General features: G+C 47.8%; 1 protein-coding gene across 4 annotated transcripts in view; it reads left to right on the top strand.

Annotated features, from left to right (window-relative positions):
• Positions 1-14309, top strand: part of KMT2B (lysine methyltransferase 2B) — a 66870-nt gene that overhangs the window by 47551 nt on the left and 5010 nt on the right. For 2 of the 4 annotated variants that reach the window (XM_026702395.2, XM_026702396.2), the window contains exons 25-31: positions 1563-1641; positions 2943-3103; positions 3900-4115; positions 5105-6617; positions 10100-10195; positions 10281-10387; positions 14017-14154. In XM_026702395.2, the coding sequence (XP_026558180.2) occupies positions 1563-1641; positions 2943-3103; positions 3900-4115; positions 5105-6617; positions 10100-10195; positions 10281-10387; positions 14017-14154 (2310 nt within the window). The remainder of the gene's footprint in view (positions 1-1562; positions 1642-2942; positions 3104-3899; positions 4116-5104; positions 6618-10099; positions 10196-10280; positions 10388-14016; positions 14155-14309) is intronic. The other 2 variants (XM_026702397.2, XM_087939894.1) reach the window with 1 other exon arrangement.

The raw sequence follows: 14309 nt of genomic DNA on the forward strand, positions 1-14309 counted from the left end.
CCCCGAGAGCATTGCATGCCGTAGGAGGTGTGATATGTTTCCAAGAGAACAGACTTCATTCCCTAGGAGTGCATTTTTTTTTTCACATGGAAATGAATGGGAGCAATTTATGGGCATGGGATAAAACACTGGTTCACATCACTGAAATTAGAATTTAACCTGGTCTTGGTGGCTTCCGTGGCTTTATATGTATGGGAAGGGGTGGGTGAGACTATTAAAGAAAACGGTCCCTCCAAGGGCTGCACTGACAGCCATGTTGGTGTCTAGGTGAACCGTGGTGGCACAGCGGTTACAATGCAGTATTGCAGGCGTACTCTGCTCACTGCCAGGAGTTCCATCTTGACTGGCTCAAGGTTGACTCAGCCTTCCATCCTTCTGAGGTCTGTAAAATGAGGACCCAGATTGTTGGGGGCAATATGTTGGCATTTGTAAACCACTTAGGGCTCTAAAACACGGAAGTGGTATAAGTGCAATAATTAGAGAAGAACAGAAAAGAAAGTCTTTTCTGGAGCCTTTCCTCAATGATGGAATGGCATTCTGAAGGTGCACCGTATCGTTTCAGGATAAAATCTTTTCATTTGGGCTTTTAAAACTACTCTAATATTAGCTAGGCGCATGCTTTCATCCCTCTTGATTTTATTGTATGTGGTTTGGCCCTTTAATGTTTTGTCGATTTTTTTTAAAAAAATTTGTGTGTCGTCTATCCTGAAATCTCTTTTTAGACCATAATACTCTCACAAATAGAACAGTCCCCAAATATTGTAAATAAATAGATAAATCCCTTTCAATACCTGCCTGGCTTTATATCCCTTTCAGTTCTCGGCTAATTCAGAATTATGTTGCAGGTGGGTTTTGTTTAATTTTGGTGGGGCGGGGGATTAAAATCAGGTTGTCAGTTGGGAATGCGAGGGGGAGGAGGGATTGGGGGCCCCCCCCTTGCATCTGGGGAGAGGCTAACTCAACATCCGCCTTGGCATCTTTCAATCAGGCCGGGACGCTCCCTGGCCTTCGCCCTCGATAGTCTCTCCCAACAAGTGCAGGCACTGGTGAGTAGCATGACAGGGGGCTCCGACTCTGTTGAAGACGGCTTCCTATGTTCTTTTTGCAGGAAGGGCTGTAGCTCAGTGGTAGAGCAGCTGATTTGCATGCAGAAAGTCCCATGTTCAGTCCCATCAAATCTCCAGGTAGGGCTGGGAAAGTCCCCTGCCTGGCACCTTGGAGAGCGTCTGCCAGTCAGAATAGACGATATATATATATATATATGTAGCTTGATGAACAAGTGCTCTGACTCTCCACCAGGCAGCTGCTTTCTCTCTTCGTACTTGCCCCCCCGCAGCATTTGCCATCCTGGCTAGTCTGAAGTAGAAAGCTCTCACCCGCCACCCACCCAACCCATTTGTGTTCCACGGGCCGCCATCCACTGGGACATTCTTGGGGGAGAGCCCCATGGAGACTCCCACAGCAGAATTTCACAGGGACTTTTGCCCGGTTGGTGAAGCGTGTTGGATCTGCTCCTGCTCGGCGAGCCTTGACGGCTTCCCAAATCTTGTCTTTGCTGCCAGGATCCATGAAGATTGATAGCTTGGGGATGCTGACGGACTTGTCCGAATGTGAGGGGCGGCTTTTACCTGTTGGCTACCAGTGAGTATCCACTTCCAAGTTGTTGCTTGGAGTGTCATGTTCCATTTTATAGTGGGATCCTAGAGAGCCAGAGGAGTGGTGCGGTGGCCTAGAGGTGGCGCTCTCGCCTCACAATCAGGAGGCTGTGAATTCGATCCTAAGTAGAGGCAGCTATTTCTCTCTCTGCGCACGATGAGAATATATCTGCCGAACAAAAACTCCACACTGGCGACGGGAAGGGCAGTAAACACTCTGCTCGCTCCATTCAGTTGCCAGACTCCACCCTGTAAGGGATTATGAGTTTGTTAAACGAAGATGTTGCTGATCCTAGAGAGTCAGAATTTTGCAATAGTGGTGAATATCTATAGCTCGGGTGTAGGATGAGGGTGAATGTTCTTTCTCCGAGCTTGTGGGCTGGTTTCCAAAGTTTCATTATCAGGCTAGGTAACACTTTGAGTTTAGGTAATACCTTGAGTTACCTAGCCCAGTAACGAAAGATTTGGAAACGACCCACAAGCTCAGAAAACGAACCTTCACCCTCAGCCAGAATTTTGGTGCCGGGTTGTATGCACATGCATATTCTGTGGTCACGTCACTGTGTTTTATGACAGTTTGCCAAAATTGGCATTTACTTGGCTTGCTTAACACCTGCAGGTTTGTTTAATGACTGCTGCAACAAACATCCCAAAATCAGGTTGGTCACCTGACCAATCCCTTTTTTGACCACAATAGATATACTCCATTAGGGTCATAACTTGAGGACTACCTGTATAGGAAATGCACTAGCTGAAGATGCTTCCTCCTCCTTTTTCACCCAGCCTCTAAAAAGCTCCCTGAATGGCCACATTAGCTAGAATGCGGTGAGATGTAACCATACAACCTCTAGAGGGTACCAGGTTGGAAAAGGGTGAATGTCCTATTAGATGTGGAAGGGCACATCTCTGGTAGCATTTGATGGGATTTTTTTTTTCCTAATAGAATAGGGACAATATTTATTTATTTATTTTAATTCTGCCCCTTCCATTTTTGTGGCATGTTGGAAATCCTTATTTTTTTTTAAGTACTTTAAGCTTATCCTAGAACTTAAAATGAGCTTATTTAATCATTTTGCAGGATCTTTAAAAATTACTATCTTTCTCTCCTGATGGCAGGAAACCTTGCTACCAAATTTCAGCAATAGTATTTAGGGCTTTAGGGATTGCAGGTTGCTCACCTCTTCTCTAAGCTAGAAGGTGCCTGATTCGTAGAGCATTCCTCCTGCTGCTTAGACCGAGAAGGTACAAGAGATTCTTTGCTTCCTTCTGCACATATATCCCCACCAGATGTTCCAGATTATATTGGAGCACGGTGGATGCCCGTAAGCGTTGCCAATATACATGCCGGGTCCTGGAATATCGGCCAAAGCTGAGCCCAGAAGAGCCAGATGCCTCAGGAATGCAGGAAGAGAACCACACAATTGTACATAGTCCGGCTGCCCCTGTAGGTAAGTCTGGTCTGGGCCTTTTTTTTTTTGAGACTTCTTTTGCATTTTACTTTTCCATCTCATGCAGAAATGTGACAAGAGGATTTTCTGCATCCCTTAATGTCCTCCTTAATGATGGGAGACAGAGGATTGGAGTCAGCTCAACAAACTCATTGCATCGTCCTGCAGTCCTTCTACCTCCTAGATTTCTCAACCCTGGAAACTTCTAAGACAGAGGCCTCCAAACTCGGCAACTTTTAAGACTTGTGGACTTCAACTCCCAGAATTCCCCAGCCAGCTATGCTGGCTGGAGAATTCTGGGTGTTAAAGGCCACAAATCTTAAAGTTGCCAAGTTTGGGGACCCCTGTTCTAAGATGTCTTATTCCACTGTCTCTCCTCCTCCTCCTGAGTCCTTTCCAGATATCTTATTGTACTGATAGAAGAGAATATTAGTAGCTGAGGGTTGAACTGTGGGGTCCTTGGTGATCTCCGAGTTTGGTGGTTTTCTGATTGATGTTTCATTACCAAACTAGATAACATCATCAGGGCCTTAACATTATCTTGTTCTGGACTTGCTTCAGCCCCTTCTTGGCTAGATTTTTGCGTATTTCTGCCAAAGATACCTTCGTTACTCTCGACACTCCATCAGCCAGATTTTTGAGTGGCATCATGAACCTGGAGGTTTATTATCTTGAACTTACAAGTAACATGCCACTAATAAGAGTCTGGTTAAGGGTCCTTACCCCTGAGGCCCATTTCAGGTCCCTGGGTTCCACTGTTTCTCGTTTCTTCTTCTGACACGTTCTCTGTTTTCAGACCCTAACCTCAGAGACAAGCCACTTCAGGAGGCACCTTCTCCTGTACCACCACTGGAGCGCCACTCTCCAGCACAGAACCCAGGACCTCTGCCACCTCCCGAGCCTGCTGTCTCCAAGCCTAAACCTCTCACTGGAGCTCGCATCAAAGTGCCCAACTACTCCCCCACCCGCCGGCCCCTAAGCGGGGTGTCATCCCGCCCGTTGCCTTCTCCCGGTGAGTACTTGGCCATCCACATCCGTAGGGTGTGGATCACGCATTTTAAAAATCAATTCACAGGGAAGTCGTATAGAAGTGGTGGCGTCTCTTTTTCCTTTTCAGTTTTCCAATTGAGCCACAATGACTTGGATTCATTCATTTCGTTAGGTCATAATCCAGGGTTGGTTGCACGTGAAACACAACCCATCAACCCATCCCCAGCTGTAGGAGAAGGGATGGCAAAACCTGGAGGTGGAGTGAAAAGAGGGATCAGTCTAGAACAGTGGTGGCTAACCTTTTGGGGCTCCTGTGACAAAAATTGTGCGCAAGCTTGCACTTGGCATGCCAGCACCCAGAAAGCAACACCCCCTACGTATGTGTGCACAATCCCCCCCATCCCCTACCGCCCCCTTACCTGCACTGCGCCTCACAGCTAATTTTCGGCCAGTTTGAGCCCTTTTTCAGCCTCCCAAAGGCTTGAGGAAGGCTTCTGCAGGCTTCTGCAAGCTTTGCAGGCTGAAAACTAGCCAGGTTTTGTCACTTACTGTTTTTCCAAAAATACCGGAAGTGACGAAACGGGGCTAATTTTCAGCCCGCAAAGCTTGCAGAAGCCTGCAGAAGCCTTCCTCAAGCCTTTGGGAGGCCGAAAAAGGCCTCAAACCGGCCAAAAATCAGTTGTGCGGCACACACACACGCGCAGTGCGGTAAGTTTGCCTGCAGCTCGCATGCTGGCATAAATGGCTCTGTGTGCCACCTGTGGCACACGTGCCATAGGTTTGCCATCACGGGCCTAGAATCACTACATAGCTATTGATCTTTATCTAACTTTAAGCAGTAAATTCTACTATAAATGTCCCCACTGAAGTGGGGGGAAGAGTTGAAAACTGGGGTGATAGCTTGGGGGTTTGTATCCACAGCAAATTCCTGACCAGGAGAGGTCCCAGCAGTGAATGCATGTTCACTCATCTTCACACCTCCTTTTTCTCTCTCTCCTTCCCTTTTTGCAGGAAGCGCATCATCCATGTCCCATCATATCTTGACTGTGGGTGACCCCGACTTCCCTCCTCCGCGCCGCACGCAACGCCTCAGCCCCATGTCACCCAGCAGCAACCCTCGCCCACGCCGGTCCCTCCTCCCACCCCAAGCCCCCGCTAGCAGGACTAGCCCCCCCAGCACCTCTCTCAGGGCAATGCCACCCCTCCCAGACTACCCAACAGCTGGGAACGGCTTCAGGCATCCTTCTACCTCAGCTGGGTGTGACGAGCAGCGGCCCGTAGCTACCTCACCCCCTCCCTCGTCCCCCCCTGTGCCGCCAGAACTGGCCTTTGAGCTCAACGTCTCCGACTTGGAATTTGACGACAGCCTCCTGGATGAGCCTTTCCAGGAAGAAGAGTTGGGAGGGCCGCGGACATGTCCCCCTTCACCCAGCCTGGGCCTGCCCCAGTTAGACGGGCTGGGCGATGGCGAGAGTGAGGAGGAAGGAGAGGCCAGCCGCTACTTCCGTTTCCCGCGCACGGTAGTGACCCGAGACCCACCTCTGCCGCCTTACCCGCTGGATCTCCCGCTGCCCCATATCCACCAACTGGACGGCATAGACGACGGCACCGACAGCGAGGCAGATGCGACGGGGGGGCACCCTTCCACCAAGGGCAAGCAGCCTGAGCCAAGGGTCGAGCGAGAGCTGGCCGGCCCCACGCCAGCTCCAGAGGACTTGCCCTCGGACATTGTGGAGTTTGTGCTGAAGAACATGGACGCCCCCGAGAGCAAGGCCAGCCCTCCATCTTGCCTCAGCCCGATGCCACTGCCACCGGCACCTCCTACCTCTGCCAGCCTCAACGGCACGGAGTCAGCCCACCCCATCCCTGCTCCGGATCCAGCTCCAACCTTAACCCTCGGTTGTGCCCAAGTGCCGTCCAGCCCTGAAGTGACGGCGGTGCTGGGGCCTGAGGCACAAAAGTCCAATTCCAGGATCATTCTGGTGAACAAGCTGGCCCAGGTGTGCATGAAAGTTCAAGGCGAGGAAAGCCCACTGGCCGCTCAAGACGGGGAACAGGCTTTCAAGCCAAACCCCACCCCGATGTCGGCTGCTCCCAATCTTGGCACGGTCATTCTGAGGGCACCTCTGGGCCTGACTCCTAACCCCTTGCCCACTTGGACGATCCGGGGCCCGGTACTTAGCATGGTACCCATGATGAACGTGGTGGGCACCACATCTCAGGCTGTTGGTGGTGGTGGGCAGTTGGCCCTGAGCACCCCAGCTCTGGTGACACCTTCCTTGGGACTCCAGCAGACTTGTCTCCTTCAGCCTGTCGCCATGAATTCTAGTGTGCTTAATATTCCTGGCTTGGTGTCTTTGCCCGGCCCTCGCCCAGCCATCCGGGTCAAGAGAGTTTCCACCTTCGTCGGAAATGTGCCCGTCAAGAAGATGAAAGTGGACGGAGTTAATGACGAGGAGCCCCCAACAGTTACTCCTGATCACTTGGCAAATAACTGCATTTCCGGCAGTACGATGGGTTCTGGGTAAGTACGGGCATCTCAGGCTATCCCTTTTCTGTTCCTCCCATGTTAATTACATACAAGTTGTGTTGAAACCAAAACCACACAAGGTTTTGTAACCAAGACCCAGCAGATCTAAGGAGGGCACACTACAATAGCTGTGAGATCCATGTTTCCAGATGTCCGTCTTCTCTGGGCTCAGTGCTAGCACAGTGTTAAATCTAGCATCTCTCGGGATCTAGATCAGGGGTGTCCACACTTTGCAACTATTAAGATCTGTGGACTTCAACTCCCAGCTGGCTGAGGAATTCTGGGAGTTGAAGTCCTCAAATCTTAAACTTGTCTGTGAACAGCCTTGGTCTAGACATTCATTTTAGTATAGATGCAACAGGTGGTTTGGTGGGGTTTTTTTTTTGCAGTTCTACCTAAATTTATCCCCATTCTAACACCAGATCTCCTTACATATGGTTTTTCTTTCAGATATTAAGTATTCTGCCACCTAATCCCACAAATAACATCAGACAAAGCCATTCCATACATAATAATCTTGAGCTTTGGTGGTCCTCAAGGTGGAGATGCATAGAGAAAACTAGGATTCAGAAATGGGTACCAGTGAATAATGCACATCCTACCAGCTTGGACTATTTTCTATATATCTGGTTTCTTCCTTGTTTTGTAGCTCTAGTTCTTTGCAACAAGAATAAAGCGGGAGTTTTGTAGGATTAAAAACAGTCCTAGTGTGAGAAATCTGGTACTTGGGTGGCAGATTCCACCAGAGCCGTGGTGGCGCAGTGGGTAGAATGCAATATTGCAGGCCACTCTGCCCACTGCCAGCAGTTCGATCCTGAGTGGCTCAAGGTCGACTCAGCCTTCCGAGGTCGATAAAACGAGGACCCAGATTGTTGGGCGCAATCTGCTGACTCTGTAAACAGCTTAGAGTGGGCTATCAAGCCCTGTGAAGGTATATCAGTCTTAAGTGCTATTGCACTCAGTTGGTTGGCAGGCACAGTTTATCTCAATCCCAAAGAGCAGCTAACTGGTCAAATAACAAGGAACAGGGTAAAAATACAAACAGTGTCTTAGACTTAACTGTAGGTGCTTTCCTCAGCAGAGGTAGGGTAGCTGTTCAACTCTATGCTTTCTTGATGACACGGGGATCTAGAACATTTTCAGTCCAGCTTGACACTTGTGTCCCCCAAATAGCTTTTGTTGACCTAATGGGTCACTTCTATTGTTGGGGCAGGCAGGAGCAACAGGGACGAATGGAAACAACAGAGTTCTTCCTTGATTGCTTGGAGAATTTCAACACTGTTCGTGGGGTCATTTATGCTTCTGAGTTGGGTCTGGAAAGCCAAAAACGCACCATTGCTTTTCTTTGACTTGTAGAGTGGGTTTCATAGGATTTCTTTGAACCATGTGCTCATCTCTTTGGCATTGCACTAAATGTCCAACAAAACCACCAACTCATTTTTTTGCTTTTTGGTGTGAAGCTCCAACCTGAGGATCTATAATGAATTGCTGTCAGTATGTTAATTATGCCCGCCACTTTTTTTGTTAACTGAATGAGGAGAACCTGGAAGTGCTGAACTAGTATCGGGAGACAAGGGTAGAGAGAGACTGGGCTAATTCTGTTAAGCCTTCTGAAGATTTAATATAACCCTTTTATTGTTTAGCTTAAAAAAAATCTGACATGCATAAATTGCATCCCTATTAAATAGCACGTTGAATCCCTGTTAAATAGCAATTCACCTTTTCAGTGGCACAATTTTGAGGGAGCTTCAGGGATCACCAAAAGAAACGGGGAGTCCTTTGTCTACAGGTAGCTTATATTTTTCCAACTACAACAGCTCTCATTTAGAACATAGTATCCAAGGAAGGGACTTCAGAGGTCTTCTAGTCTGACTCCCTCTTCAATGCGGCAGCAGACCTTTTACCATCCTGGTCAAATGGTTGTCCAGTCTGTTTCTGAAAATTTCCCAGTGATAGAGCACCCACAACTCCAGGAGGCAGCCCTAACCATTGTTCTCACAGTCAGAAAATGTCTCCTAGCTTGGTTCTCTTTTTCACAAGTTCCACCCATTATGCTGAGCCACGGTGGCGCAATGATTAGCATGCAGTGCTGCAGGCTACTTCTGCTGCCTGCCAACTGCCTGCAATTTGGCAGTTCAAATCCCACCAGGCTCAAGGTTAACTCAGCCTTCTATCCTTCCGAGGTAGGTAAAATTGTTGGGGGCCATAGGCTGAGCTTTAAACCGCTTAGAGAGGGCTGTAAAGCACCGTAAAGCGGTATGTAAGTCTAAGTGCTATTGCTATTACTTCTTATCCTGTCTCTGGTGCTTTGGAGAACAATAATCTACTTTCTTCTAACCCAGCATCAACTGCAATCTATCATGGACAGGAAGAAGCTGCTCACACTTATTCTCCCTGCACTTGGTCACTTCCTGATCAAATAACTGTGATACTATGTCCAGAGCTTGAAAGAAGTCCAGTTAGAATTTGCAAGGATTTTCTAGATGGTTTTATTTGATTCTGAGCTCATCAAGAGCCTTTCACCTACCTTCCATTTTTCCCTCTGTTCGTTTTTGTTATTGAGACTCCAAAGGAGTTGGGTACCCACCCCCAAATATTCAGTTTATGAATAAAGAGTTCTCTCTTCACGGAGGAGGAAAAAGTGATAACTAAATGGAGACACTTTTATTACGTGGCTGTGCAGCTTTGTTTTTTTTTTAAACAATCATAAATGGTCTTGGAACCAGTTTTGGCGAAGAGAACCTACATAGGTTTTCTGTTGGTAAAGAGAATGTGTTGGTGAAGTCTTCCATTCCAGTGGTGTGTACAAATTTCTTCTATCACAATAGAAACCAATTTTGAAACATCAGACGGGGAGGAAATGCAGCAAACCCCAATTCTAAGTCACCTGGATCTCTCTCTCTCTCTCTCTGGGTCAGCTACTGGGTGTCGGGAGCCTTAGTTGCTGGCAGCTGCTTGATTGGCTGAAGACAGCTATACCATCAATCAGCTTCTGTATCTGCAGCCTTGCAGAAATACCTAAATCGCATTGGTTTCCCTCTTACAAGTGTCTACAGGTAGTCCTCGGTTTACCCCCCGCAGTTGAGCCCAGAATTTACGTGGTTAAGTGAGAAATTTGTTCCACATTAACGACTTTTCTTGCCACTTTTATGACAAATGAATCACTGCAGTTGTTCCAGTTAGTTAACGCGGCTGTGAAGTCAATTTGGCTTTCCCCATTGACTTTGCTTGTCGCCAGAGGGGATATCACGTGACCCCAGGACACTTGTGACCGTCACAAAGATGAAGCAGTGGCCAAGCGTCCAAATTTTGATCCCGTGACCATGGGGAGGCTCCGATGGTCGTGAGTCACTTGTTTTTCAAGTGCCGTTGTAGCTTCGAACGAACCATTGTAAGTCGAGGACTACCTGTATCTATGCAAGCGTGTGTGTGTATGCGTGTGTGTTACCTATTGAAATGGCCCCTTTGCCCTACAGCATTGGGAGGGTACGGATGAAGACGCCCACAGCAAAGGGTGTCCTAAACCTGAATGCATTCAAAGAGGAGGCGAACATCGTCAGCGAAAACGAGCCGTAAGTGTATTGGCTTCATGCTGTAGGAGCTCCGGAGTTTGCTTGCTTGCCGGCCTTTAATCTTCCCTTTCCGATGTCTCTGCAGGTCTCCGATGGAGCATTCTCCTTCCTTGGCAGCATTGCATTCCCATCCTGGATCCCCGGAGCAGATCCAGAAGTCGGTGCTGGAACACGTCTGGCATAGATACGCAGGTAGAGTCCTCTGCTTCCGTCTGGTTTGGTGAAAGGGCTCCAATGTTGGGAAGCTCTCGATTAGTTCCTGATAAATATATTTTAGGATACTCATATCCAGGAGTGAGCTTCAAACAAAGGGTTCTCTACCCGGTTGCTTGGGGGTGGGGGCATAACCATGGGGGGGGCGTGGCCTAGTTGGCCTCCTGCACCACAGCGGGGGAGGGGGGGCGTTTTTGTCCTCCCCGGACTCCGGAGGCTGTCCTCAAGCCTTCGGGAGGGCGAAAATGGCCTCCCCGGGCTCCGGAGGCTCTCTGGAAGCCAGAAATGGGCCCATTTCTGGCCTTCCTGAACCTCTGGGAGGCCCATTTTTCACCCTTACCAAGCCTCCGTGTGCTCCCTGGACTTACCTGCATCCAAAACGGGCCATATGGGACTTCCCGAGGTGGGGAGGGGTGGGCTGGGCTGGGCCATCCAGGAGTCGGATTTGGGGATTCTCCGAACTGTGCAGACTTTTAGCTAGGGGCTCTCCTGAACCTCCACGAACGCCCAGCAGCCCCACCCCTGCTCATATCAGTCTTCGTTATGTGGTCCTACACCAGAATAACTTCAAAAAAAGAAAAATAGCAGTTTTTACTATGGGTATAACCAGTCTGGTATGGAAATTACTTGAATGGAGGTCTGGGAATTCAAGTCCCCATTTGCTCGTAAAATTTAATGGGTAGTCCTGAAACTGACATTCAGCTTAACCCTCGTGTATCCTCTTGGATCCGCCCTGCACCTACATCACACACCCCACGCACCTTCAGCAATCCTCACCACACCACCGTGACCCTCACCCTGTCTCCTTCCACCATACTTCCCTTGCACCCCCGTGCACCCTAGCCTCACCACTTCCCTCACCCAGCACCAGCCACTCTCACCTCCCGGCCATCCTGCTTGCAAGCCACCTGGGGCTGCCTGCTTCCCCAGTGATCTGTCTTTGGGAAGCCAGCGGGAAGTTGCCATGCCTAGCAACTGTGGGATTCAGTTAAGAACAGCAGCAGGGCTGCAGGGATTGCTGATGCTAAGCAGTGCCGTCATGCTTTGCAACCACATCAACTCAGCAATGGAAATTGCCATTGTAAGTCGAAGGCTATTTGTGTAAATGCTGAAAATTGGAATGTATACATAATGCATTGGTTGGTTGGTCATCTCAGCACTATAGAGCAGTCCGTGTGGGTATATAAGTCCGGTGCACAGAGAGCACACCTGCCTCTGGAATTCTGGAAGTTGCAATTGCAACTCCACACATCTGGAGAGAATGGGCTTAAGAAGTACCTCACTGAAGATAGCAATAGCACTTGGACTTATATACCACTTCATGGTGTTTTACAGCCCTCTGTAAGTGGTTCACAGAGTCAACCTCTTGCCCTCAAGAATCCGGGTCCTCATTTTACCCACCTTGGAAGGATGGAAGGCTGAGTCAACTTTGAGCAGACATGGTGGTATTCAGCAGGTTCTGACCAGTTCTAGAGAACCGATAGCGGAAATTTTGAGTAGTTCGGAGAACCGGCAAATACCCGCCTCCGACTGGAGATTTTACAGTATCCTTCCCCTGCCATGCCCACCAAGCCACGCTCACAGAACCAGTAATAAAAAAAATTGAATCCGATTGGGTAGGAAGCCATTTTGGTCTTAATGGATAAATTTGTTTAAGAATTTTTTAAGTCTATCTGCTACTATTGTGAAGATCTTATAATCCACATTTAAAAGTGATACAGGTCTATAGTTTTGGTCCGTTTCTTTCGGTATCAAGATTATAGTTGCCTCCTGACAGGATTGTGGTGCTTTTGCCTCATCTAGAACCTCATTAAATACATCTACTAGTAACGGTGCTAAGGTATTTTGGTATTCTTTGTATATGTACACAGCGAGGTTGTCCAGATCTGGTGACTTGTTAATCTTTTGGTTATTTATTGCCTCAAGTACCCCAGATGATGTTTTAAAAATTTTTTTTTAAAAAAAATGAATCCCACCACTGACTTTGAGCATGGTGAGAATCAAACTGCCAAATTGCAGGCAACTGGCTGCAGCAGAAGTAGCTTGCAGTACTGCACTCTAACCACTGCTCCACCGAGGCTTTATATAAAATAGAATAGAATGCCTTTGTTGTCATTGCATTCCAAAAATACAATGAAATTTGAAAGCTACTCCAGCACAGTGTCACAAACACCATATACAATAATAGTAATAACAACAACAATAATAATAATAAATCACAAATGCATTGTTTGATTCAAGACGATTACTGCCTTTTAACTCATTTTAACACACCTATTACACTTCCCTGATGGTAACAGTTCAAAATATGAATGCCCAGGATGAGAACGGTCTGTGGAGACTTTTAGTGTTCTAGAGAGGAGTCTAGAATGTAACATTTTCTCAAAGACTCAAGGCTGGTTTTTGAAATTACGCTTTGTGAGATGACAATTCTTGGCAAACCACTCTTTTTTTCTCTCTCTCTCTCAAAAGATCCTTGAGTTTTCTTGTTTTCCCTCTGCTCATTTATTGTAGTCCCAGTTCATTTATTGACCTTTCAAAGTTACAGCAGCACTGAAAAAAAGTGACTTGTGACCATTTTTCACACTTAACGACCTTTCTGGCAGCCCCATGGTCCCGTGATCAACATCCAGATGTTTGGCCACTGGTCCAGGGGTGGGATTCAAATTTCTTAACTGGTTCTGTGGGCATGGCCTAATTTGTCGGTGTGGCTTGCTGACTGGGGGATGACTTGGGGTGGTCATGTGACTGGGTGGGTGTGGCTTGTACGTAAATATTGTAAATATTTATGTAAATATTGTATTTATATATATATTCATTCTATCTATCTATCTATCTATCTATCTATCTATCTATCTATCTATCTGAGCAACTTTTACCCAAAATCAGGCAAAGCAGATTGAGTTGCTTGCAGAACCACAGATTCACTCAGAGATCTACCTTTCTGCAATCTGCTGCCTGATTTTTCAGTCTGCACTGAAAAATAGAAACTTCAGTCCTAAGGAAGGTTCGGCTCTGCTCTCAGGCCACTTCTCCTCCCCAAAAAAAAAAACCCTGAATACCACCCCTGACTGGACCTCAGGGAAGCCTCCTGGGGAAAGGCAAAGCAGTACAACAGTGATTTAGATTAGTTAGAAAGCAGAAATCCAACAGGAGGGGAGGAGAGGGGCCAGCCAGTGGCACGATTTGCCAGTTCTCTGAACTGCACAGAATCGTAACAACCGGTTCTATAGAACTGGTCCGAACTGGTAGAATCCCTGCACTGGTCCATACTTATGACCGTGGCTATGATCACCTTTTGCGATTTTCCTGACAAGCAAAATCCGTGGGGAAGCCAGATTCACTTAACAACGGTGTCACTAATTGACCCACCGCAATGACTCACTCAGCAACTGAGGCAAGAAGGGTTGTAAAACAAGGCGAAACTCCGCAAATGTCCCACATAATGGCAGAAATATTGGGTTCAATTGTGGTCGTAAGTCGAGGACGACCCATATTTTAGGGCCTTCCGTGTGTCCCACTCCGTTATCCGAGATCTTGACACAGGAAGTTTCCACAGGGTATATACCCCGAAAAAACCCCAATTTGGGCTTCTCTTTTGCCTCTAGGAGATCTTTCCAGCTCCGATGAAGACAGCCTGAAACAGGAGGACAAAGAAAACGAGATGCCCCGCAAAACGCAGCCTCACTTGTGCTTTGAGATCACCAGTGAAGACGGCTTTAAAGTGCAGGCCGACAGCATTGATGGTGAGGAGGGGACCAGCCTTGGCAGAATTCCTTTAACCGTTCTCTTGGGTGCTCTGCAAAGCTCCTCTCAGTAATGGTGGATTAGTACAGATGGGTTGCATATTCTTGGGGTGCCAGTGGAAGCTGGGGGTGGGGGGGCCTTGCTTGAGGATCCT

Source organism: Pseudonaja textilis, chromosome 10 (genome assembly GCF_049901715.1).
Source record: "Pseudonaja textilis isolate UNSWEBS1 chromosome 10, rPseTex1.2, whole genome shotgun sequence".
Classification (NCBI taxonomy): Eukaryota; Metazoa; Chordata; class Lepidosauria; order Squamata; family Elapidae; genus Pseudonaja; species Pseudonaja textilis.